Source organism: Chamaea fasciata, unplaced genomic scaffold (genome assembly GCF_029207755.1).
Source record: "Chamaea fasciata isolate MVZ Bird 193981 ecotype frontalis unplaced genomic scaffold, bChaFas1.0.hap1 SCAF_1, whole genome shotgun sequence".
NCBI lineage: Eukaryota > Metazoa > Chordata > Aves > Passeriformes > Sylviidae > Chamaea > Chamaea fasciata.
Window position 1 is genome coordinate 116,355,193 of NW_027094086.1, and position 23,029 is coordinate 116,378,221.

General features: G+C 38.6%; 1 protein-coding gene across 2 annotated transcripts; it reads right to left on the minus strand.

The window, feature by feature from the left end:
* Window positions 1–582: 582 nt before the first annotated feature.
* Window positions 583–16,810, minus strand: RAB5A (RAB5A, member RAS oncogene family). 2 transcript variants are annotated; one of them, XM_066194699.1, is made up of 6 exons: window positions 16,590–16,810; window positions 10,634–10,886; window positions 7,176–7,327; window positions 5,922–6,044; window positions 4,006–4,099; window positions 583–1,656 (listed from the first exon to the last, which is right to left on the minus strand). In XM_066194699.1, the coding sequence occupies exons 2-6, from the start codon at window positions 10,794–10,796 to the stop codon at window positions 1,541–1,543; spliced, it is 648 nt and encodes a 215-aa protein (XP_066050796.1). In that variant the 5' UTR covers window positions 10,797–10,886; window positions 16,590–16,810; the 3' UTR covers window positions 583–1,540. The 2 variants fall into 2 exon arrangements, with proteins under 2 accessions (XP_066050796.1, XP_066050803.1); XM_066194706.1 differs by lacking the exon at window positions 16,590–16,810 and adding an exon at window positions 16,021–16,041.
* Window positions 16,811–23,029: the final 6,219 nt, after the last annotated feature.

Sequence of the window (23,029 nt, forward strand, 5' to 3'; positions counted from 1 at the left end):
AACTGGAGTGCCACAGTACATATAGGACAAACTTATATTTAGCTGTGCCATGAATTTATTGTGAGCATCTTAAATGCTGACCCATACAGTGAATCAAGACATCTTCTCTGGAACTGTACAAATGCAATGAAACCTTCTGAAACTCTCAATAAGAAACAGTAATCCAAATTTTTTTAAACCACTTTATTCAAACCTGAGCACCTCAATATAAAACTAAACACTGGTGAACTGTCATTTTTCTTGCTAAACCCAGATTACTGCAAATTTAAAATCTGCACAAGTAAGTTTCTATCAGTTCAACATTTAAATAGACTAATTCATCTCTTCTGACACACTTTGTAGATTTCATATAATGAAAATAACTAAAAGAATTAGTGCAATATACTGGACTGATCAAAATAAAATGTACTTTGGAAAACAAAGTTGCGAAGTTCATTACTGACAGACAGCAGTACTTATGTTACAGATACAGGAGCATCGTTTATTACTGTTCTAGCCATAAAGGAAGAACTCAGAACCCCCTTTGATTAGAGAGGAAAAAAGTTAGCTTTAAGTAACTGTACATTCTGTATACCTTTAAGCAACTCTTAAATATTACAGAAAGTATTAAACAAATGTAGACTACAATGCAGAGTACCTATTTACAGTACATTAATATCCAAATTTAAAATCAAGTTGAATGTACATAATTGTTAGTGCACTATTTTTTTTTCCTTAGGGGAAAAACAAACTGTAATGGCCAGCAATGATCAGAAACAAGAAAGAAGTCACAGACACCGAGTTTGTTGTGGTTTTACTTGAAGAGCTCTTACAGTTTGTAGAGGACAAAAAACCCCATATCCTAAGTTGGAGAGTGAATTTACTGGTCTGTACCCTCTGAACAGATTAGAAATTAAGTTAGACTTGATTCATCACTAATTCATTAAGATAACTAACTGGGTTGATATAATTTACATACAGTGTACCAACTAAAACTCCACTTTCTGGCAAGCATAGGATTCTTAAAATTGTTAATGCAAGTATTATTTGTAATAAAATTATTAACCTATGGAATGTATAACTAAACAGTGGATACCTGCAGAAACAACTGGTTGCATCAATACTGCAAATAAGTTTAAGTAATTTTTAGACCCTGTTTCTAAGGAGGTTTTAAAGCACAACTGAGAATTATGAAAAGACCCAATTCTATTTATTGTAACAGTGATCAGTATTGAGGCTACAGGAACTGGCCAATTAGGTCCACAGAAAGCAGTTCTTCTAAACCCCTAATAATAACAACTGATTTTTAAAACCTTTCAACTGAAGGAAGTTTATTCCGCTTCCATCTCTCCTCTACTGCTGAAACATTACAGCCAGTGGTGGATACATGCATGTTAAAATTTTAGGTCAAAAGAAAACTCTGTATCATGAACTTGACTATTATCGTAAGTCTCTTCGCTGTTTGGAAGCTGTACTGGACCAGGTTAAGCACTCCAATTCCATGGTTATTAACAGTTAGGAAGCAGAAGAATATTCAGAACAGTTTAAAGCAATTGATCTTTTAGTTACTACAACATTGACTCTTGGGTGGTTGTGTGGGTTCAGTAAGGTCTACTCCTCTTCCTCTGGCAGAGCTGGCTCCTGCATTCTGTGGTTCATTCTTGGGCAATTTTTTTGCTGTAAGGTGAATAGGAAGTAAGAGTCAAACCTGAGATTTTACTAAGATTAAATCACCTGAGGAAACAGAACAACACATTATAGGCATATCAGTATACTCATTGTATAATTTGATTTGATTCAGTGCATCGGTAATGAAAGAAGGGAAGACACTCAACTTCTTAATGATTAGTTACTTTATCCATGATTTCCAGGAGTGAAATACATTGGTAGCTTGAGCAGTAAAATGTATCTGCACAGGTGTGCTATGCCAGTAAATGACAGCTCTTGTGGGAATCCACCCACACAGAATAGGCTTTAAGATCAGGATGTTAGTGCAAAAAGATACAGAAAAGGCACAAAATACAGACAAAAATGGGTCAAAAAGTTCCCAGATATTCAGCCAGAATAAGTGTTTGTAGACAACATACAGAATGGCCCTCAGCACCAGATCAAGCCATTCCTATTTTTTTTTAAGCTATCTCTTCTCCCCAGTTTTTATAAGTCAGTTGACTGACAATTTCTTTGTTGCCCTCATAGCTCCAAGGTTCCTCCTCAGTCTTAACATGAAAAATAAGGGTCACCCTTCTGAGCAGTAGCTTCTCCTAGATGTCTCTCCATCAGGAAATTGCTAAGTTCTACACAAAAGGACCCATATGGACCTACATTTTACCAGGGCCCAACAACCACCCTTGTTCTATAGTTTGGCTGAATGGTTTCACTCCAAAGTAATTACTTCTGTCAGTTTTTTTTAAGAACTTTTTCTAAAATGAATGAAACCCAGCCAAAAAAAAACGCAGAGCAGACATCAACATGTTGTGGTGCCAGATAACCTCAGGGTGCAGGGCAAAAGGGTGGGCCACAGAGATTCTCTGAGGTCCCCTCCAACTTGGACTGTTCTACAGCTCTCTCATAAAACCCAAGAATCTACGTGGTACTAAGCTGCTGAGGCAGTAAAAAGGGACAATGCACCAATAGAAAAATGTCTTCAGAGCAATGTTTTGGATTCTAGAACTCTATCTAGAACTGAATTAACATTGGGTTTTTTAACTGGAAGTTCTGAATGAGTGCTGAAGCAGTCAATTTACAAGCAGCTGCAGCTTACATCCAACAATTCTTTCAACATTCTCATTTTTCATTTTCTCTTATTTTCATTTTTTTGAAAATCATATTTACACATGGTCTGAGAATTGCATCCATATTTTGCAGACCATTCCAAATTGCATGCAATACTTATAACCTGGTCAAAAAAGCCATTCAGAGTCTATTGCTGCACAGATCTTGTTATGATGCACTGACAAAGCTGAATTTCACCTCAAAAGCTGAGGTGCAGACAAAACACACAGTTACTAATTGGGCATTTTTTCCCTCAAATTTACTTTGTAGGCTTCATTAAAATATGGAGGCAAGAATTATTGTTGATATATCAAACTAAAAAGAAGATCAGATTTTGGGGATTTTTTTTTTAAACAGGAAGCAAACTGCACCGTTAAACACAATAATTTTGAAATTTCACCAGAGCAGTACAATTAAGCATTTCTGTACCACTAAATGCAGGCATATCTTGAACATTTATGAGAAAAATATACTTTCCTGTCATACAGTTAAGTGTTTGTGTCTATCCCTTTTTCAAGTATTTATAGTTAATATGAAGCAAGTACTTGTTATAAAATGTTGCTATGCTGATAATTTAATCTGCATCTGCTGGAAGTTTGAAGGACACCACAAATTACCTCCTCCTCTTCTGACTTGGAAAGCAGAAGATTAAAACATCTTTTAAAACATTTAATTTTAACATCAATGATGTTTTTTTCACAAAATGTGGGTTAAAGAGGTGCAAGAGACAAGACAGATCAAATGAAGTTATTTGATGCTATACATTACCATTACCCACTAGCAAAGCATCTACTATAATTAAGTTTACGACTAAATAGATTAGTGGCTGGCCTAAAAATGAATTCTTTTTCCTCCACTTTCACAAGTTAACAAAAAATTAAATACAATTTTGGGTATCAATGGAACACACAAAAATTCTTGGTTTATACTTACTATTACATGTTAGCATCTTTACAGAAATCCCTAAGATTATCTTAAGTTAAAAACATATGATGGGATTTACTTTTCACATGAAGGGTCATGTGTTACTTTTAACCTGGACACTGAATTTAAGCACACATTGTCATCTTTGGCACAGCTTTTGGATTTCAGATAGCTGCTTAAACAAAATTAAACAAATGAAAGGGCTTAAGGACACTTCAATACCAGAAATAATTTACATGAAAACAGAGATCAAGGGTTAGGAAGATTGTCATGGTCTGAATCTCATGAAAACCATTCCCTTTAAAGTTCTCAGTTTGTTCATAAACTCACCAATTGCCATGAATATTTCATTCACGTTCATCGATGTTTTGGCAGACGTCTCCATGAACAATAGGCTGTTGTCATCTGCATAAGCCTGTGCTTCCTGAAAGTTAAAATAAAAATACATTACTTCATAAAAAAATAAAAAGAAAACTTACACAATCATTACACACTGTACTTTTAATTGTTACAAAGGAACAATCTCTACAGCATTTTTAAACAAAGGTAGTTTGTGGAAACACTTATATGACAAAGTTATACACCAGCTATAGAGAAGTTACAATTCCACCAACCAGGTAAACAATTAGAAGGGGAATCTTAAAGATCGCTACTAGTCTTAAACTATCCAGGTGGATAAATCTCAGGAAAACTAAATAATAAATGAAAATATTTATGAAAGAGACAACCCAAATGCAGAACATTAGCTCTGACAGTAAGAACAAATAAGCTTCAGAAAGTGCCATCAAATGTCAGCAAGTCCATATTATTACCCTGGAAAAAGGCAATCTGTGAACTATCTTGAATCTTTCGACCACTAAGGCAGATAGATCAGAACAGATTTATTACCCTGATACAAATTCACAATTACAGCAAATAAGCAGCATTCAGTATTTTGCCATGTTACCTCCGTTTTCAGTATGAATTTTAATCTGACACACTGCTCACACGAACCTTACTATTTTTGCCACTTCTTATTTGTCAATTCAGCTGAGAATCTCCAGTTCATGATTATGTAACTGCCTTTGCATTCAAAAAGAAATTTGTGAAAAAGCTGAACTACAGAACACCTATGATGATAAGAATAATCCACAGCGCTCCATAATTAAGTGACACCTGCTAAGATCCATGTAATCATATCTGAAACAACACATTAACAAATACCTAGAAATCTAATATGTGATTTGCAATGAGAAAGGCTTGTCAAGCCCACAAGCCCATAAATCCACAGTAGCAAACACCCTAACATTTAAAAAACTTTGAGACTGTAATTGTTCAAAAAATAGTACACGTAGGTCTACTATACTTAAATGTGATTACATTATTGACTGCAGTCATGTATGAAATTTTTGTTAGATACCACAATTTTTCATAAAACACCAAAGCTTCCTGTCAACTGTCACAAATGCATGAAATTAGAAAACTGGCAGAAAAAAACACCTAAACCACTGCTAACCTTATAATTCAACTCTCCATAGTTACAGAAGGATTCATTACTATATGCACATTTATCTCATATAGTGACCCCAAACAGATTAAAAACCATAAATTACTAATAAATACTATCTTAATTCAAATTCAGTCAATCATGAATGGACCCAAACTACCCGTAGTTAGTTTAATTCAGTTTAAAGGGTATTTTCCAATGACTTGATTAAATGTTCTAGAAGATAAACTACACCAGTGAGAGCACAGATGTAATCACTAAACCAAAAGGAATACCATGAAAAGCTCAATTAAAATTTGAACACTGCTTCAACAGTACAGCCTAAGCAAGTTAGGCACATCAATCAGCTTTGTATCATAGCATAATCAAAATTCTCTGGCTGACAAGCCAGACAGCAGTAATTCAGTGCAAACTGTTCTATCTCATCCACTGAAACTCTAGTTACCGGTAATTTTGGGTAGAAGACAGAAAAGGGTCATATCAAAGAATGGATATTCAATTAGCCTTAAAGATACGCAAATAAATTAATTATTCCTCAAAGTCAAATTAATTATTCCAAAAAGTCTATTCCTCCATATTATTTGTACAGAAATAGGTTTTTCGGTAGCATGTATAATCTAATTAGTCTCAGTTGACATTTATACTTAACAGCATGACCTCCATAATAACTAGCTAGGCTATGCATATAAGCTCCCCCTAGGTTTATTTACTATCTATTCAAACAAAATGCAAATTCTATAAACAAAAATGAGGTACATACCTGGAAATCCACAGCTCTTTTGTTAGCTAGATCAGCTTTGTTTCCTGCTAAAGCTATTACAATGTTAGGACTTGCTTGTCGCTGAAGTTCTTTGACCCAATTTTTCGCTCTGGCAAAGGACTCCTGTTAATGATTGCAAAATGATGCAACTGAGTTTTATCATCCTTTTGTACTCACCTATTATCCCCATCTCTGTTATCTACACTTCAAGCACAAAATGCCATTGCAAGGCTGCTACCTTAGTCCAAAGGCACACTCCAAATTGCCGACTGAGCTTTTAAAATGAAGCATTCCTACCTTAGTTCTCAACTGTGCTTAGCTGGGATAAGGCTCAAGTAAGTAGGTATGAAGATCTTTGTGTAGACAGAGTAAGGAAAGCAGTGGTTAAGAGAGAAAACAGGAATTTCAGTTTCTCTGGAAGATTCAAGTGTATGAACAGCTATACTGAAAAGGCTTCAAAATGACTTTTTAATTACTGAGCACTGTTCATTATGGTACACAATTTCTGGGGTTTTTTGAGAGTTTTGGGGTTTAAGTCTCATTTCACAAGGAACAAGTGAAGTTTATCTGATCTATGTTGAAAGAAAAAGAAATCTAATACCCTTAGGTTTTGGTCTCAATAGCTTGTGCTACCTTTCCAAACCTTATATCAAAAATTATAAAAATAAAATATTAAAATAATGTCTTCACTATCAGAAATAAAAGTGCCACCAGCAATCAATATGATAAGAGTAACAGCCCAAACTCCGTGAATTGATTTAAGGGTGGGTTAGAAACACTTCTACAAGAGGATTTTTTCTCTTTATTTCTCTCCTTATAATAGTAAAAAAAAAAAACCAAAAAAAAAAAAAAAAAAAAAAAAAAAAAAACAAAAAAAAAAAAAACAAAACAAAAAAAAAAACAACCAAAAAAAACCCCAAAACAAAACAAAAAAGAACACCAAAAAACCCCCAACCCACAACACCAAACAAAAAACCAGACCTCAACCCTAGAAAGTTTTTTAGCCAGAAAAGTTTAAAGACACAACTTGACACTACACAGTCCAATCTGGTCCAGCACAAGACATCCCTGCTCATGGCAGGAATGCTGAATGAGATAACCTTTCAAGGCTTCTTCCTATCCAAACCATTCTATGATTCTACAAAACGATGAATTGATTTACACAAGTCAGTGAGGAAAAAAAAAAAAAGCAAAGATCAGTGCAAGACTGGTAACTTCCAAATCCCCCTTGTGCATCTCTGAGGCAGTACTCACCTCGTTTGTAATGTCGTATACCACTATAGCTGCTTGTGCTCCTCTGTAGTACATGGGGGCTAAACTGTGGTACCGCTCTTGCCCAGCTGTATCCCAAATTTCAAATTTTACCGTTGTATCATCCAGACATACAGTCTGGGTTAGAAAAGCAGCTACAAAAAAGACAGAGGTGCTGAAACCAGAAGTTTGCTTGGGTCTCTATATTCATATATGGTTATGTTCACAGAGATAAAAAACAATTCAAGCCTACTATTAAAATATAACAGGTTTGATGCAAGCATTAGCTGACAGTCTGTAAGTCTGATCAACACAAAGGAGTTATTTAAACAACTGGACTTTCCTCAAGTTAGACATAAGAAAGCAAAACCTGGAAAGAATTCCCTTTTTCACAATAGTGAATCTGAGTAACCATAAGCCTTCTCCTAAACATCCCAGATACAGTCTGTTGAAGCAGGATGTATTAAGAGTACTAGTAACAGCATCACATCATGCTATAATCCAACAGCTCAGATATTTTCAGTTCTACACATTTATGTTACTCGAACAGCATCTTAAAACTTTGATTTTCAACTCCTAACAACTTCACCTTAGCTAATAGGTCTGGAAGAAAGAAGCACTTTTTTAAAGTTCTTGTTCTCAAAGCAGCTATATTTTTGACTTTGCAAGTGATCTCGGGAATTTATTTCAGCATAATTTCAACTGCCTGCAGTTTCAGGGAAACTTGCAGCCATTGCTTCTACAGCTGAATGCACGACCACAAATAATGGTCTTCCAGTTACAGAAAATACCAAGTAACTCATTCCAAGCCTCCAAACAGTTACTCCTAAAACTTTTCCATTCACATTAAGGTACAATCACCTTACATGTACAATGGAGGTCAGTGCCCACAGAGCATAGAAACCAGTACTAAAAATGAAGGAGAGCCCACTGCTTAGCTGAAGGGAGATCTCTGATCACAAGGCACACTGATGGATTGTGGCAAATTTAAATCAAATGTCTGAAGAGACACTGACCCATAACACTTGTATACCTGGAATCTCATCCTGTCCTATATACTGAGACATCATAGCCTATGAATCATTCCAAAACTGCTGCAACCTTCAACTCATTACAGAAACCAAAATGAAGCCAATCTTGCTTTGTAAAGGACATTGTAACTAGCATACAGAAGTGTCCCTGTCTCGGCTGTGAACAGCAGCTGTATGGTACTTAGCTGCTGGCTGGGGTTAAACCGTGACCAGAAGCTGACTCCTTAAGTGGTCAGGTGCTCCTGCTTCAGGGGTATTAGCATCCATCACAGATGAGCAGGCAGGCCGAGGAAGGTAAAAGCTTTGATGTTCCAATGTTAAATCAACATAAATCTCTCTAAACACTACATATCCAAACACTGGTAGAACAGGCTCCACTTGGCAGCTCCCTAAGCAGCCCAGAACCAAAACAGAGTGGAAAAATACCATACATCTTGCACTAAACTAAGAGCTTCCTCTCCAGAACCAGCTCAATATTATATTTCTCCAAGGCAGAGACAAGATGTTAAGCAAGCTGATTTTGAAGTTCTCACAGAAATTATTCTCTTAACAGAAAAATGTACCTTCACTGCATAAATGAAGGTATGTACTTGGAAAGAGAAATCAATAAGTAGCTTATTCTATGCAATCCTCTTGTTTATGTCAAAAGTAACATTTCAACCACTTAAAAATGCCAGTTAATTTCTGCAAAAAAGATAACTTTCTTCAACCTTGCCAAGGCCATAGTAATTGACAATTAATCATCTGTTAGTTATCTGAAAGTCTATTATCTTTAACAGCCATACTTTTGTTTTAAGCAACCAACAGGCCTTGCTACACTAGTCTGAAGTGGCAAAACCACACCACCACCACCATCCAACATGTCTGCCTTCAACTGCACTCCCTTTCAGATGTTTTTATCCAGATTCACAATGCACATAAGCCCCTCTTTGTTAAAAGGCCCTTCTGTATACAAAGAAAATTATGCCTTAGGCAACTCCAAGCCACAGAGTTAGACAGCTTTCTCTATAGCAAACTTTTCTGAGTCCTAACATTGATGCATGTAATAGCACTCAGCTGCATTATATAGCCATTTCCTTGTTTCTATTTGATATAGAAGAGGCACAAGTTAATACAGATTACACGAAACCTCATATATCTGAAACTGAACTTAGGCTCCTGTATAACCTTTGTTTAGACTCTGAACAGTGTAACAGGGTTTGGGTTATCCCAAACACTAAAACAAGAAAAAACTAAATAGAGGTTAAATGTATTTGAGATCACTGAAATGGAACAATGAATTTCACTTAATTTTAGCAGTTCTTTTAAACAAAAAACCTTATTGATATTGGAAAGTTAATTCACTACACATCTTTGAGAATGCTCTCCGTATTACCACGCAGCTGTTTATCAAAGCATACAGAAACTCTCATACTCAAACCTATTCTCAAGCCATAAAATGCACAAAGCCAAAAGTGTGCATTAGTAAGGTTGCTAAAGTAGAAAATATGTGGTTGTCTATTCATGCTGCAGACAAAAAATAAATACATGTAACAGCTATAAACAGGGCAAAAGAAGAATGCAATGACATTCAGGTTGTATTTATTTTTGTAAGCTTTGCAGTGTTTTTACATTTCAACAACTGTTGGTGTGTGAAGACACATACAGACCACTGAAAGGCTTTCACATAAATATTACGAGGAAACAGGCTGACTCATGCAAGCTGCAACAGCAACTACTGGAGAATATTGATCAATTCATAAAATCCATACTTTGTAAAGTCTGTGTGCTGTTAGGTAGTTTTAGGATATGTTTAGGAATACAGCTCAGAGCACCAACAACTCCAAAATACAGTATAACTTAAGAAGTCTGCCAAAGGGAAGAGTGTAATAAAATCTTTTTGAAGTTAAACAGACTTTTTTTTTTTTTTTTAAGTTTTGGCAGCCAGCACCTGTTTCATTTGAAGTCATAAAATGGAAAAACAGCACAATAAATTTTGTGATTACCAACACAGAAATACATCCAGAAATGTAGCAAGTTCTCCAAAATCAAAGTCAGCATGCATAAGTGACAAACACAAGCTTCTTGGAAGATGCAATGCTCATTTTTTTTTTCGTAGAAACTAAGCTCGTAATTCTTACTAAGCAGTTACTACATGCATTAAGCATACATCACAATTAAAAGAGCCACACACCCACTTACAAATAAAATGTAACAACATTAAGCCCAGGTTTCAAAACTGTGCAGTTCAAGAACACATCTACTACCTCTAGTTGAAAAGGATGTTTACATTTAACTCAGAAAATTCTAGTTCTCAATTACTGACACAGGGCTCAGATTTGATTCTTGCTGTCAGTGATCCACTCTAGAAGTGCCATTACATTAAAGGTTTTCAGGGGCAAGGATAAAATAAAAACATAACATGAGAAATTAAAAGGGTAATTTTCTCACCTCCAATTGTACTTTCTTGAAATTCATGAAACTGTCCTTTTACAAAACGAAGCACCAAACTTGATTTGCCAACTGCAGACTCTCCTAAAAGTACTAGTTTGAATTGGCAAATTTTATTTCCAGCATTTGGCCCGTTGGGCCTTGTTGCTCCTCGATTAGCCATGTCCAAATTAAAAAGCAGTCCTTTGTTTCAACAGCCTTTGAAAGCAAGTTCCACCGAGATCTGAATCCTGGTTCTTCTGCCAGTAACAACCTATTTTGTGAAAAGACAGTGGGCACATTAGATTTACAAACCAATTAAGAAAAATCTCATTCACTAATGCAATATATATAGCTTGACCTAGTATTTACCAAAGTCAACAGTTCAGACTACAAGTACCATTATCACTAAGGTGTCAACAATAGCCAGAATTTATGATACATGAACCAGTTATCTTCTTCAACACCTAGTCTTCCCATTAAAGCTTCAAATTAGCACATTAAAATCCAATTACGCTTCTTCTTGCAAGACCTCAGTCTCCTGTTATTTCTTAACAAATCAAGACTGATGTATAGCACAACAGATTCAGACTTTCAAATTGTCAGTAAAATGATAAGAATCAATGACTTTTCATAATTATGCTATTGCTAACCAATATTCCAAAGTCAGCACTGCTCAAGGATGCTAAAAAACTGAGCAAATTGGGAAAACTCAAACACCACCGTACCTTCTTTGCAAGTGTAGTGCTATTCACTTCTATCCCATCTCTCAAAAACAATTTCCTTAATTAAAAGTACAGATCTTCACATACAAACCAATTAATAACCTCTCTAATTAACAGCTGTACTGAGAAGCAAAAGTGAAGCCTTCCATATGAAAACCACTTGACCAGTAAGAATTCCAGGCCACTTTGTACAAGCTACCAGAGAACGACCATAAGATGATAAATTTCTATTTCCAATACTTATGCAAGTCCTAGATCAATATTAACAACAGAGAGATTTGTTAAGAACAAGTATGAACAGCATATTGCTTAGCCTGCCTACTCTTCTTTCCAGCTGCTTAAAAAAACCCCACCCACAGAACTAATTCATATGGAAAGGGAAGCCTTTAGACTCTGCTGGTATCACTACTGACCCTAATATTTATGCTTTTACACATCTAAGAGTAGATACAAAACAAAAGACCTCTCAAAACTAGCCCATAATTTAGTCCTACTCCAGCTGATTTTTTTATTGGAATTGAACACACTTTGCAGGGATACAGCTTTTCTAACATCTAGGATTAGAGTTAGGTTAGAGTACACGCTCCTAATGCAAAAAAATGGCTTCAATTCATATGTTGCAAAAAAAGTAAGCAAACATGTTTCAAATGACTTCCTGTATTCCTTGTGATAAAGCAACTACATTTTAAACCAAGCAGTACCTTTAGCCATCTTCCTATTTCAAAGCCCTCAGCACACAGATCAGGCACTTGAGCATTCCAGTTTGCTACAGGCCTAGTTCAGATGCTAAGCCTTCCTTCTCCTTCCTAACTCTCCCTTTGCCTCAACCCACGCCCTGAAAAACCTTCTTTCCTGGAAAGTGCTTCAGCAGCCTAGCAGAACCCTACCCTTCAGTAAGAGACTCCCTTACAAACTAATAGTCATGGACTAAATGAGAACAAAAATCATAGCATTATTTACTGGATAACATAACAACTGAAAAACAGATATTCCATTTCTCACTCTAAACAGAATACAGTTCTTAAAAATATTTTCAGCATCTTAGAGACACTTTTATTTGCCCATGTTCCTCCTTTTCTCGTATCTCTCAAAATAATATACCTTCTTCAAGGTAGGATTTAATGATTTTGCATTCTGTCCTGAGTTTGCATTCCATTTCACTATTACATCATCCTTAAATCAAAAATACATATTTTTTTTAAATTTCAGGTGTCCACCATAATCTATCAAGTATCACATTTTAGCTACACATTCTCAGCAACATGTGAAAGTGTTCCACAGTGAAAGAATGAAGCAAAAAAGCCCCTGCAAATCCTACGACCATTCTTATTAAGTACCATGTTAATTCTATACTAAGATTCTTATTCATTAAACTAATTTTGATGAAGTATTTCAAAATACAGGAATGGATCCCGTTATTTTAAAAGCACCAGACCTTTCATCCTCACCCCATAAAACAACAGTTTTGCACTACTAGTGTGTTGGTTCTCGGGCAAGACTCTTCCCCCTCCATGCTGCGGAAATACGCTTCAAGAGTTGTGGAATGTTTGGCATAAAAAACGGATCAGTGACAACAGTTAATCTCTCCCTAATTATACTATAATAGAGAATGCAGCAAGGCATAACCAAAATATAGGTGGCTCAGAATACAATTAGCCATTTGTTTATCTTTTTCTTTGAAAAAGTAATGAAGACAATTATGTTATTTCTGTTTTAAAATGAAAAAAAAAACCTCATCTGTTTTCTGTAGCTTTCCAGTGTGTTTGGACAACCATGAAATAATTTAAAACCCTTTAATCTTAATACATCCCATGTTTTTCTAGACTCTGCAGCATTCATAAAGACATAAGGACAACATCCAGGGACTGTGTGACTTAGTACTCCTGGGAGCAAGTGACTTCTAGATGACACACAGCGAGGAAACCAAGCCACTGCACAGGTTACTCCTTATGACTGCTTTTTCGCTTGATGTTTCCAACACTGAGAGCAAAAGGAGGTATGAGAAAAAAATTTTAACTAATAAATAATATTTATCAGTTTCACCTGAGCATTTACAGCTTGTAGTTAATTCAGATTTTTATCACTGACAGAACAGTAATTACTACCCCTCGCAAGACTACTTCAAAACACAAAGCTGACACAGGTTGTCAAGAAAAATATCTAGTTCGACTTTCATAGATGTCCAAGCTACAGAAGCTGTAGTTATCAGAGAACTTCAAAGTTTACATTCTTACAGCATCCCTCCCCTGAAACCATTCTAGAGTCAGATACCATGTACAAAAATAACCAGCCCTCAAGCTGACAGCAGACCACAGTACCTGAGAGGAAGGCCATCTAAGAAACATACTGCAAACCTCATTCATTCAACAGTCACATCAATACATCTAATAAATTAATGATGAAGCCTACTAGTCATACCACCTACTTTTCAACAGCTCAGGATAAAAGGAAATGCAAGACTGAAAACCTGATAGAGCACATCCAGATGATTGTGACATATTAAAAAAGTCACTAACACCTTCTATAAGAGTATATGGAAATCATCATCTTTTGAAGTTTCAGATGATGCCAAAACTCTGCAAGTAAAGTTCACAACACGGCAGCATACTTACACAATAAGCAAGAGAAGTACTTGCTTAATCTGAAGAGAAGCAGTTTGACACAGCCACTACAAATGGTTTTGGCCTGTTCTTTTCACATCTGTGAGCTGAGCACACAGTGCCTCACAAAGATTCAGAAGGAGATTTCAGTGCTACAGTCCCCCATGCACACTCCAAGTCTCAGGTCACATTCATCCTACTATTTCTTAATTCACCAGTAAAATACAAACCTGGAGAACCTGGGAGGAATAGCACACTCAGTACCCTACACATACCTTGCAAACTCAGCTCTGGTGAAAATTTCCAGGAAAAAAAATCCACTATTATGGCTCCCCTTCTCCTCCCCTTCCAATTTTGTATACATTGTAATCAATATGTTTGGAATATGTAAAGAAAGAAAACCTGACCTGGGTTAAGACATTTTCATTCACCTACACAAAAGCAAGTACACAACTGCTTGACTTGAAGCAAGCTCTTAAACTGATACATATAGGAGTTATGGAAGTGATCTACTAATGCAAAAATCTACTAAAGAAAATACTATAAAAATTTTTGAGATGGATGGCTTCACATGGATGGCTTCACACGGAGATTTTCTTAATTTTACAGAGTTTTAACATAAAAACTCTATTTTGCAGTCTTGGGCAGTACAAATAAATAGGTCACTCTGCTAAGCAGGAACTTTCACTCTTCTCCTGAATATCCCCCCCCCCCCCCCCCCCCCCATGACAGAGCAGGTCCATGCTGAAAAACCAGAACACAAAGCCTGGAGCATATTATTAGCCAAGTATTCCTGCTGATCCCACCAACTAATTTAGTGGAGGCTGGGTATTCTCCTCACTCCAGAAGAGAAATTTCTATGCTGTTGAACAGTTTGAGTTTTATTTATGAAAGAGTCCTAAGTACTTTAACAGATCAAACACAAATCTTATTATACTTGAGTGTGTACAAAATACCTGTAGCCACAGCCAACACCAACAAACTCTCAATTTAATGGTATAATTCAGTCATGTAAGCAATAAGCACTGGCCTATTTTCAACTACAAGACAGCTCACACAGAAGTATCAAAGTAACACTGGTGACAAAAGCCAGCCTACTGAAGAGATTAAGACAGCGAGCACTGTTCCTACAATTGATGTGATTAAGTGTATTATCAAATACAAAGGCCACACGAAAAAATTCACGATAAATTTAAAACTGGAACATTCCACCCCTTTTATATCTCACAGCAAACAACGCTGTTTCTTACTAATAAACTTTTGTACATTGCATTAGCAGACACAAAGTATGCAATGCTGAGCCTGCAACTATTATCTATCTACTTTAAATTCCTTTATACTGGACTTTCTTGAAGGTTTTAAAAAGCAGTAAGTAAAAAGCCTTACATATTAGCCACTCCTACTAACCGAATTTTCTGTTATTCCTTCCAGGTTCAGCAGAATTAGTGTGACATCTTACTGCAGTGTTCAAGACAGTGACAGGGACAGCTAGCAAAACGCTTGTCACACGTAAGCCAGTTTGTATTGAAACATGAGACTGTAAGCTAAACAAGTGACTCAACACAGTTGCTGCAAAAAAAATCATAGTCCTACAATTAAAGGCAATAGCCATCTCATAAGCTCATCCGAATGATGAATGGTACTAATTGCTTTCAGATAAACTGGTTTATCATACAGGAAATGTAAGCAATGACTATAATACCATTGTCTCCAGCCACCTCACTTCAGCCAACATCTACCTTATCCCGACATTTCTCATTAATGAAGAACAATACCTATATACAATTTGTAGGTAAGCCTGACTGTACCTCTGAAGAGTCACTATAAAACTGGAAGAAAAAAAAAAAAAAGCCACGATTTTTACTTTGCCTGAACGTTACATGAAAGAAACTGATTAATTTCAGCTGCTTAATCTCTTATTTCCATCCCCGAGCTCTGAAAGAGGTATAAGATATGAAAAAAAATCATTAAAAATGCCGAGAATACAGCCTTTCACAGCCCTGTGTGGAACATTTTGATAGTTCTTATGCAATTCAGCTCTCCTCTAACACATAAAAAGCCTAGGTTTGTTCCTCCGCCCTACCCTAGCTTTGTGTCTAGCTCCAATTCAGTGTGATGCAGAAGACGTCCAGCATAACTAGGCCTGTCGCGATCCCCCGATGGCGACGCGTCGTCGGGAGCATTTTACTTCCCACCTAGTTCACCGTCCTTCTTCCAGACGCAAGCGAAAGGGAAAGCGAGGGACCCGTCACCCAACCTCCCCTTCCATATCTCACAAGCAACTCGAGGGGCACAGCCCTCCCGGCCGGCCCCAGACAGCGATACCTCTCCGCAGGAGCACCCGCACGCAGGGGAGGATCCCCGCTCTCCCGGGCCCAGCCCCTCCAGCCCCCGCCGCCATCCCCCCCCCCCCTCCCCCGCGGCTCCCTTCCAGGCACAGGAATAAGGGGAAGTGGGAAAACCGGGGACGCCATTTTGAGCCGGGAAGGGAAAGAGGAGCCTCCCCTCCCCGCACGCCGGGCTGCCCGTCTCGGTCGCCCGTACCGCGGCGCGACGCTCCCGCAGCGCCGCGGAAGCGGCCGCCAGCGGGAGCCCGGACAAGGCGCGTCTCGCCGCCGCCGCGGCCCCCCCGCGCCGCCACCGCCTCCTCACCTGGCCGGGGCGGGGGAGCCGGGGCGGCGGCGCAGCGATGTCCGTTCGTCGGCGCGTCGGTCGGGGCTGGCGGGCGCGCCGGGGCAGGGTGGGCGGAGGAGGGGTAGGAGGGGAGGGCGGCTCCTCGGTGGGGGCGAGGGGCGGGGGCGCAGCCGTGCCTCACCCAGCCCCGCCGCCGACTTCCGCCGCCGCCTCTGCCCCGACCAAAACACACTCACACACACACAACACGCACTTCCGCCGCCGCCACGTCAGGCCCGCACGCGCCGTGCCCTTCCGGTTCGCCCGCGCCAGTCACGTGGCTCCCTTTCTTTCCCACCTTCTCCCCTCCTCCTTTTGTTCCCGCTCCCTCCCTCCCGCCCAGACTCGGCCGAAGGGTGTTCCCTATCTCCCGCTTCTCCCCAGCGCCCGGGGCAAGAGCCCCTGGGAGCGACCCGCTCTTTCATCTTCCGTTTACGGTGGGGGTGGTGAGGCACTGGAATGGGTTGCTCAGAGAAGTTCAGGATGCCCCATCCCCGGCAGTGTTCAAGGCAAAGCCGGGTGGGGCTCTGAGCAACCTGCTGTACTAGGAGGCGTCCCTGCTCAAGGCAGGGGAGTTGGGACTGGATGATCTTTAAGGTCCCTCCCACCCCAAACTGTTCCGTGATTCTCTGCCAATCCCCTAGGGACTGCATTGCAGCCTGAGGAGGCCACCGAGGTGCCAGGGATGGGAGCTGGGTATCGCACAGAAGTCCTGGTTTAATCCTTTAAAAGAACCGGTTTCCAAAGCTATTAGTCAAATGAGTCGAAAGGAGGAACTGCATAGGAAAGCCTGAACTGCCATCGGGAATTTGCCTTTTTTAAACACTGAACAGCCACTGACAAAGCCTTGCAGGTTGGCTCATTATCGTCAGAGTGCTAAAAACTGGAGAAAAGGGGTTGCTAACCCAGAACAAGTCTTGATTGCTTCACGCCATGAAGCATGACCTTGTGAGAGGGCAGGATAAAGGCCAGTTGGCCACTGGCTGTAAGTGGAAGCTTGTAGCGGAAACAAAACAATCATGATAAGTGTTTCTTCAGTACAGCAGCTTCAACAAGGTCTAAGAGTTGGCACTTGAAAGAAATAATAAAACAAACAAACTGGTAAGACATTTAGTGAGTTTATCTATGACGGTATTTAGTAATTGGTACAATTTAACGAAGATTGTTCAGATACTCCATCACAGGAAAGAAGTTGATGTTGTTGTATTCTCAAAATACATTTTAGTTCAACCACATACATTTAAATGAAGCAAAAATCAAGTTATGTAAAGCCTGTGGCCAGTGTTATGCTATTTTCCCCTTCCCTAGTACGACGTATCAATACTGAACGTACTGAAGTGAATGGAGTGAAAACAGATTGTTCTTTTTCTTTTAATCTTCATCAGTTCTCCTTTTACATATACTTTTCCATTGGAACCAGTTTGGTTTCAGAGTAACAATTTCCCCTTTCTGCTTTATTAAGTTGAAGTTAATCACTTACTTTGTGACAGGCCAATATGTAACTTCAAAAAAAGTAAAATAGTATTTGCATTCACCAGTGATGTGAAATGCCAAACTTGCTCCAGAGAAACATGTTTGAAAGTATATAAACTTTTTTGAGCTGTGAGTTTGCTAAATGTTTGTAAGAGTCGTCCTTTAAATCATGTAATCCTGTCCTAATACACTGTTTATTTGCCAAATCCCTCTGACTCGTCTCAATACGTTCAGCTGGATTGCAGGATTTGCTGAGCAAACAGCAGATTCCTGACAAATGTGTTTTACTACACACCTGAGAGGCATGCATTGGAGCACCAGTCAACCAGCCACCAGATAGCATCCAGTCAACCTGGCAGCTGCTCGCTCACTCACTCACTCACCTCCCTGCAGTAGGACAGAGAAAATAATGGGAAGAACAAAAGCAGGAAAACTTGTGGGTTAAGACAAAGACAGTGTAATAGACGAAGGAAAGTGGAAGTGAAAAGGCAATACAAAGGAAATGGCTGGCTACCTCCCGTAAACAGACCAGTGTCCAGCCAGTCTCCAAGCAGCAGCCAACTTGGAATACATATCCTTTGTCTACCTGCATTTTTTATTGCTGAGTCTTGTATTTTGAGTCCAAGATCCCCCTAATATGAGTTTTTTTCCTTGTCAAAGTCCCATGCCAGAGTTTGAAAGAAGAGTGGATCTCGCAGCTTGGTCTTGAAAAGTGTTTATTAAGTTTTTTATCTGAAGGTCAGCGAACCACCTAACACCAGGCTTAGCGCACTGAAAGACACCACTGCCAAGAGCATGAGACCTGGCCTCCAAGGTCTCTTAAAGGTTTCTAATCCAATTAACTCTCGAAACGTACTATATTTACAATTTTGTGCCAATTATTACTACCAATTCTAGACATGCAATTTTCTACATTGCCTACATTCTACCAATATCTTTGTGCCACCGTCACAGCAGAAGATGGAGTAGGAAGAAGAAGAAGAACTTAAGACACTGCCCAAAATTCTCCATTTTGCCTCTATCTACTTCCATTCCAAACCCCCAAAACTACCAATGTTCACCCTGTGACAAATTAAACGACTATCTAATTTAAAATTTTGTTGTTCTCTTTTCATCCGTAAGTGTTGGCAATTTTTCCCATGGGCTAAGGTCAAAGGCAATGCTTTCCTGGGGCCCTGGCAGGGGTCCTGGACCCCCCCCGGGCAGTTTGAGGGGTTTCCCCCATGCCCTGGACTCCAACAGCTGAGCATAATGCTGTGTGAGGTGGAATATCCCTTTGATCAGTTTGGGTCGGGTGTCCGGGCTGTATTCCACTCCCACGTTTCTGTACCATCAGCAGCATTTCTTCCTGGGTGGGCCTGATGACAAAGTGGGGAAAAAGAGAAAGTCCTCACCCCATGCAAGCACTGTTCAGCAGTAGCTGAAGTATTGCAGTAGCTGAAGTGTTATCAACAGTAGTTTAGTCACAAATCCACAACACAGGACCATTCAGGCTGCTATGAAGAAAATTAACTCCATCTCAGCCAGACACAGTACATACATAAACAGTTTTTGTGGAAAAATGTTACACTGAATCTTTAGAATTACTTGAACCAAATTCAATTTAGAGATTAAACACGTCATACATGACATTTCGTGTTTCACTTAATCTTACCAAATAAAGGACCATACTATTCCATATGTAAGGATCATTATCTATGCTTCTAATTATAAATAAATACTTCATAAAATTGAAATAATCTTTCAGCTTATCAGATGTATCTGAAATTCTAGGCTAAATGGAATTTTTTGATGGAGGAATTCTATTCACATGATATAGTTGCTGTTAGGAAGCCTGTTTTACATGTTTAGGTTCCTGCTGGCTGACTTGACTCTGCAAGGCAGAGCTGTAGCACATCTCTCTTGCTTTGTGAGACGCCCAAATTGTTCACAGCTGGTTGACACTGACAGAGTGGGACAGCAAACACCAGGGGTTCACTGTGAATGTGTGAAATAGAGGCATGAGAGACTGTGGCAGTAATCAAATGACCCAGTTCCAGCTACTGTATTTCAGGCTTGACAGGTCTCTTTGAGTTCTAGTGGTGAAGACAAGTTTCTTCTGTTGTAGTCTGCACAAAAAGATGTTGAAGGAAAGCTCCGAAATCACACAGTTAGCCCCTACCAGTGCTTTTCATATTTTATTTTATTGTGGTTCATATATCATATACCAAAAGTGAAACTGTGCTGGGTGATATTAACAAATTTATGTTAGTGGGTCATGGTTTCACCAGGCGGCTTTCCATTTATTTTAGCATTTCTCTGCAGAGTTTTATGTTCAGCTCAGCCTTCTTGTGTTTAAATCTAATGCTAGATTGTAGTGTAATAAGTGCAAGTTTACTTTAGAGGATGTGCAGAATCTCTTTATTGTGTTTGAACTTCTCATTGTTTATTATTATTATTATTATTATTATTATTATTATTATTATTATTATTATTTGCTATAACATTCTTTTTCTTTTCTGTTTTCTATCTCTACTTGTGTACATTTTCTCTGTATGTACATTGGTTTGATTGTAGCAAAACATACAGGAAGTGTGCAGCACACAGTAAACCGTAATTTCCTATCTGTACATGAATTGAATAAAAAACCATGAAAGCAACCAGGCAGTAACAGCAAAGTGCAACGCCATGCCTGACGTCATTCAGACATTTCACAACATTTGGAGTGTTTTGCACGGAGTTCTCTGGCCTTCAGAGACCTTAAGGAATCTACAAACTTAGTGCTTTGACTCTGGTCTATGCCAGCACCACAGTCAGAGTGAGAGCTATGTTGCAGAACATGGGCTGTTAGCGCTTCATAAAGAAAGTAAAATGCAGGATTTTAGACAGTTTCCATTCCTCTGTTTTAGCCTATACAAGAGAGAAAAAGGTATTAGCTTGTGGGAATTGGATGTCAGAAACTAGAGAAATGTAAAGTACTGTTGAGGAAAAAAAGTGCTGCTGTAGAATGGAAAATTCTGTTCAACTTTTTCCAAACAGCTTTCTCTAGAGACCCTGCTTTTGACATAGGAGATGACAAATTCATGCTGTAGTAAAGAAAGTTTTAATCTTTTTTTTTCCTCTAAAATTGAGTTAAATTGGTTTTTGTTAATTCATTATCTTATCTTTAAAATTACAGGCCCTTCCCACTTCAAAAATATTATTTCTGTGGCCAAAATAACTTTCAGTATGAAAAAGAATGGATATGACACTGATTCCAGAATGAAAAGAATTATAGAAAAGAATGTATGTTGTCAGTAGGTTTCAAATTGATTTCTAGGGGATCCACATTTCTGAAAAAAAAAAAAAAAAAAAAAAAAAGCAGCACAGGGAGGCAAAAAAAAAAAAAAAAGCTGAGGACTTCTGCTCTGCTTGTTTCTGCAATAGGTACTCATTTTACATGTTCAAGTCCTATTTTTATGCTTTTGACACAACCCACTCCATCGGGGCTGAGTGGATATTTTCAATTAGCAAGTGTGGCCACCTACTGGAGAAAAAGCAAGGTAAAAATAAATCAGCAAAGCACAGAATGTATAAAAATGATACCACCTTGTGCACAGGTAGAGAGCCATCTAGAAATACAACAAACACAAGGACAAAAATTCGATTTCCTGAATTTTATCCTGGGATAAAAAAGTCCCAGTTTTCCAATGTAAAAATTACCATCTAATTTTTACATGACTGTACTTTGCTCTCCCCCTCTATAAATGATTCTCCCTTCTCACAACTTTACTAGATAGAAATTACACCTTACAAATGAATGGATCACAAGGCAGGACATAACCAATCCTTTTATTGATTAAACTACCAAAAAATATTGCTTTATTTTGCAGGAACACTCTTAAACTTCAAGCAACAACAAATATGATTGAAATATGAGAAGAACTGAACACATTAACACTTTCCAAGAGCTTCTTTTGTTCCCAAGTGGACATGGATGTTCCATATTGGGGGTGTGGTGCAGCCACATCTACAGCAGAAAAATACATAACTTCTTTTGAAAAAGGGCACCAGCGTTGCCACAGCTAGATCATGGTTGATGCTATACATAATGGTTTTCGCCTGGAGAAGACCAAGATACATTTGTATGTGCTGGAAGTTCATGGATCATGGCAAGTACTGACAAGTACTGTTGGCGACTTGGACAGCCAGAGCAGATCATTAGACAGCAGCGACTGCCTGAGCCTCTCACCTTCCATTTGTAGGAAAAGAATTTAGTTTCGATTTAGCATCATTCATTGAAAGTCCTTACCAAACAAATGTCACTACAGAGAATAAAATGGTAACACCTGGTAATGTTTGATTAATAACTGTTAGGGTCTGTATATTTATCTAAAATTGGTTTTGCCATTGAAGGACTATGGAGAATGGAGCAGGATGTGAATAAACTGAGATGTTTTGCTGGGAAGAAGGGGATAGTTTGCTAAATGTCATCTGAGAATAAAAGTCTTTGTAAGAACTGAGGGTCTGTTAAACAGCGGTGAAACTTGTGTAGTCTTACCCACGCTGCTTTTCTGAAATAATCCATGTCTGTTTGTAAAAGGCAAATTCAGTGGATTAGCTATACGAGGTGTTGACTCATTTAAGACAAACAGTGAGAGCAACTCACGTGTCTGGTACATGGGGTAGCGCTGACGGGCTTCTCTCGCCCACCTCCATGCTGTGTGTGGGTGGCAGCTGCAGTTTTCTCTACAGGAACAACCCCAGAATACAATATTTTAATAGCATGTGACAACGTTTGTGAAAGGGGCCGTATTTTTTATTACAGTAATAAAGATTGAAAGTTTGATCAAACTTTTGACCATGTAAGACCTCATTTCAACCTCAAGATTCAACCCGCCTGCGTGAAAGCTGGTAGATTTTCAAAGATTTAACAACCGGTCTAAGGAATGCGCGACCTCTGCGGCTGGACCTTAATTATTTTTCTA

What these genes read in the sequence shown, in the direction of transcription:
- RAB5A (XM_066194699.1), bottom strand. Translation starts at nt 10,796, where the DNA reads ATGGCTAATCGAGGAGCAACAAGGCCCAACGGGCCAAATGCTGGAAAT. An exon ending in TATACGACATTACAAACGAG is followed by an intron (nt 6,045 to 7,175) that starts GTGAGTACTGCC and finishes AATCATTAACAG; the next exon opens with GAGTCCTTTGCCAGAGCGAA. An exon ending in TGAAATATTCATGGCAATTG is followed by an intron (nt 1,657 to 4,005) that starts GTGAGTTTATGA and finishes TTCACCTTACAG; the next exon opens with CAAAAAAATTGCCCAAGAAT.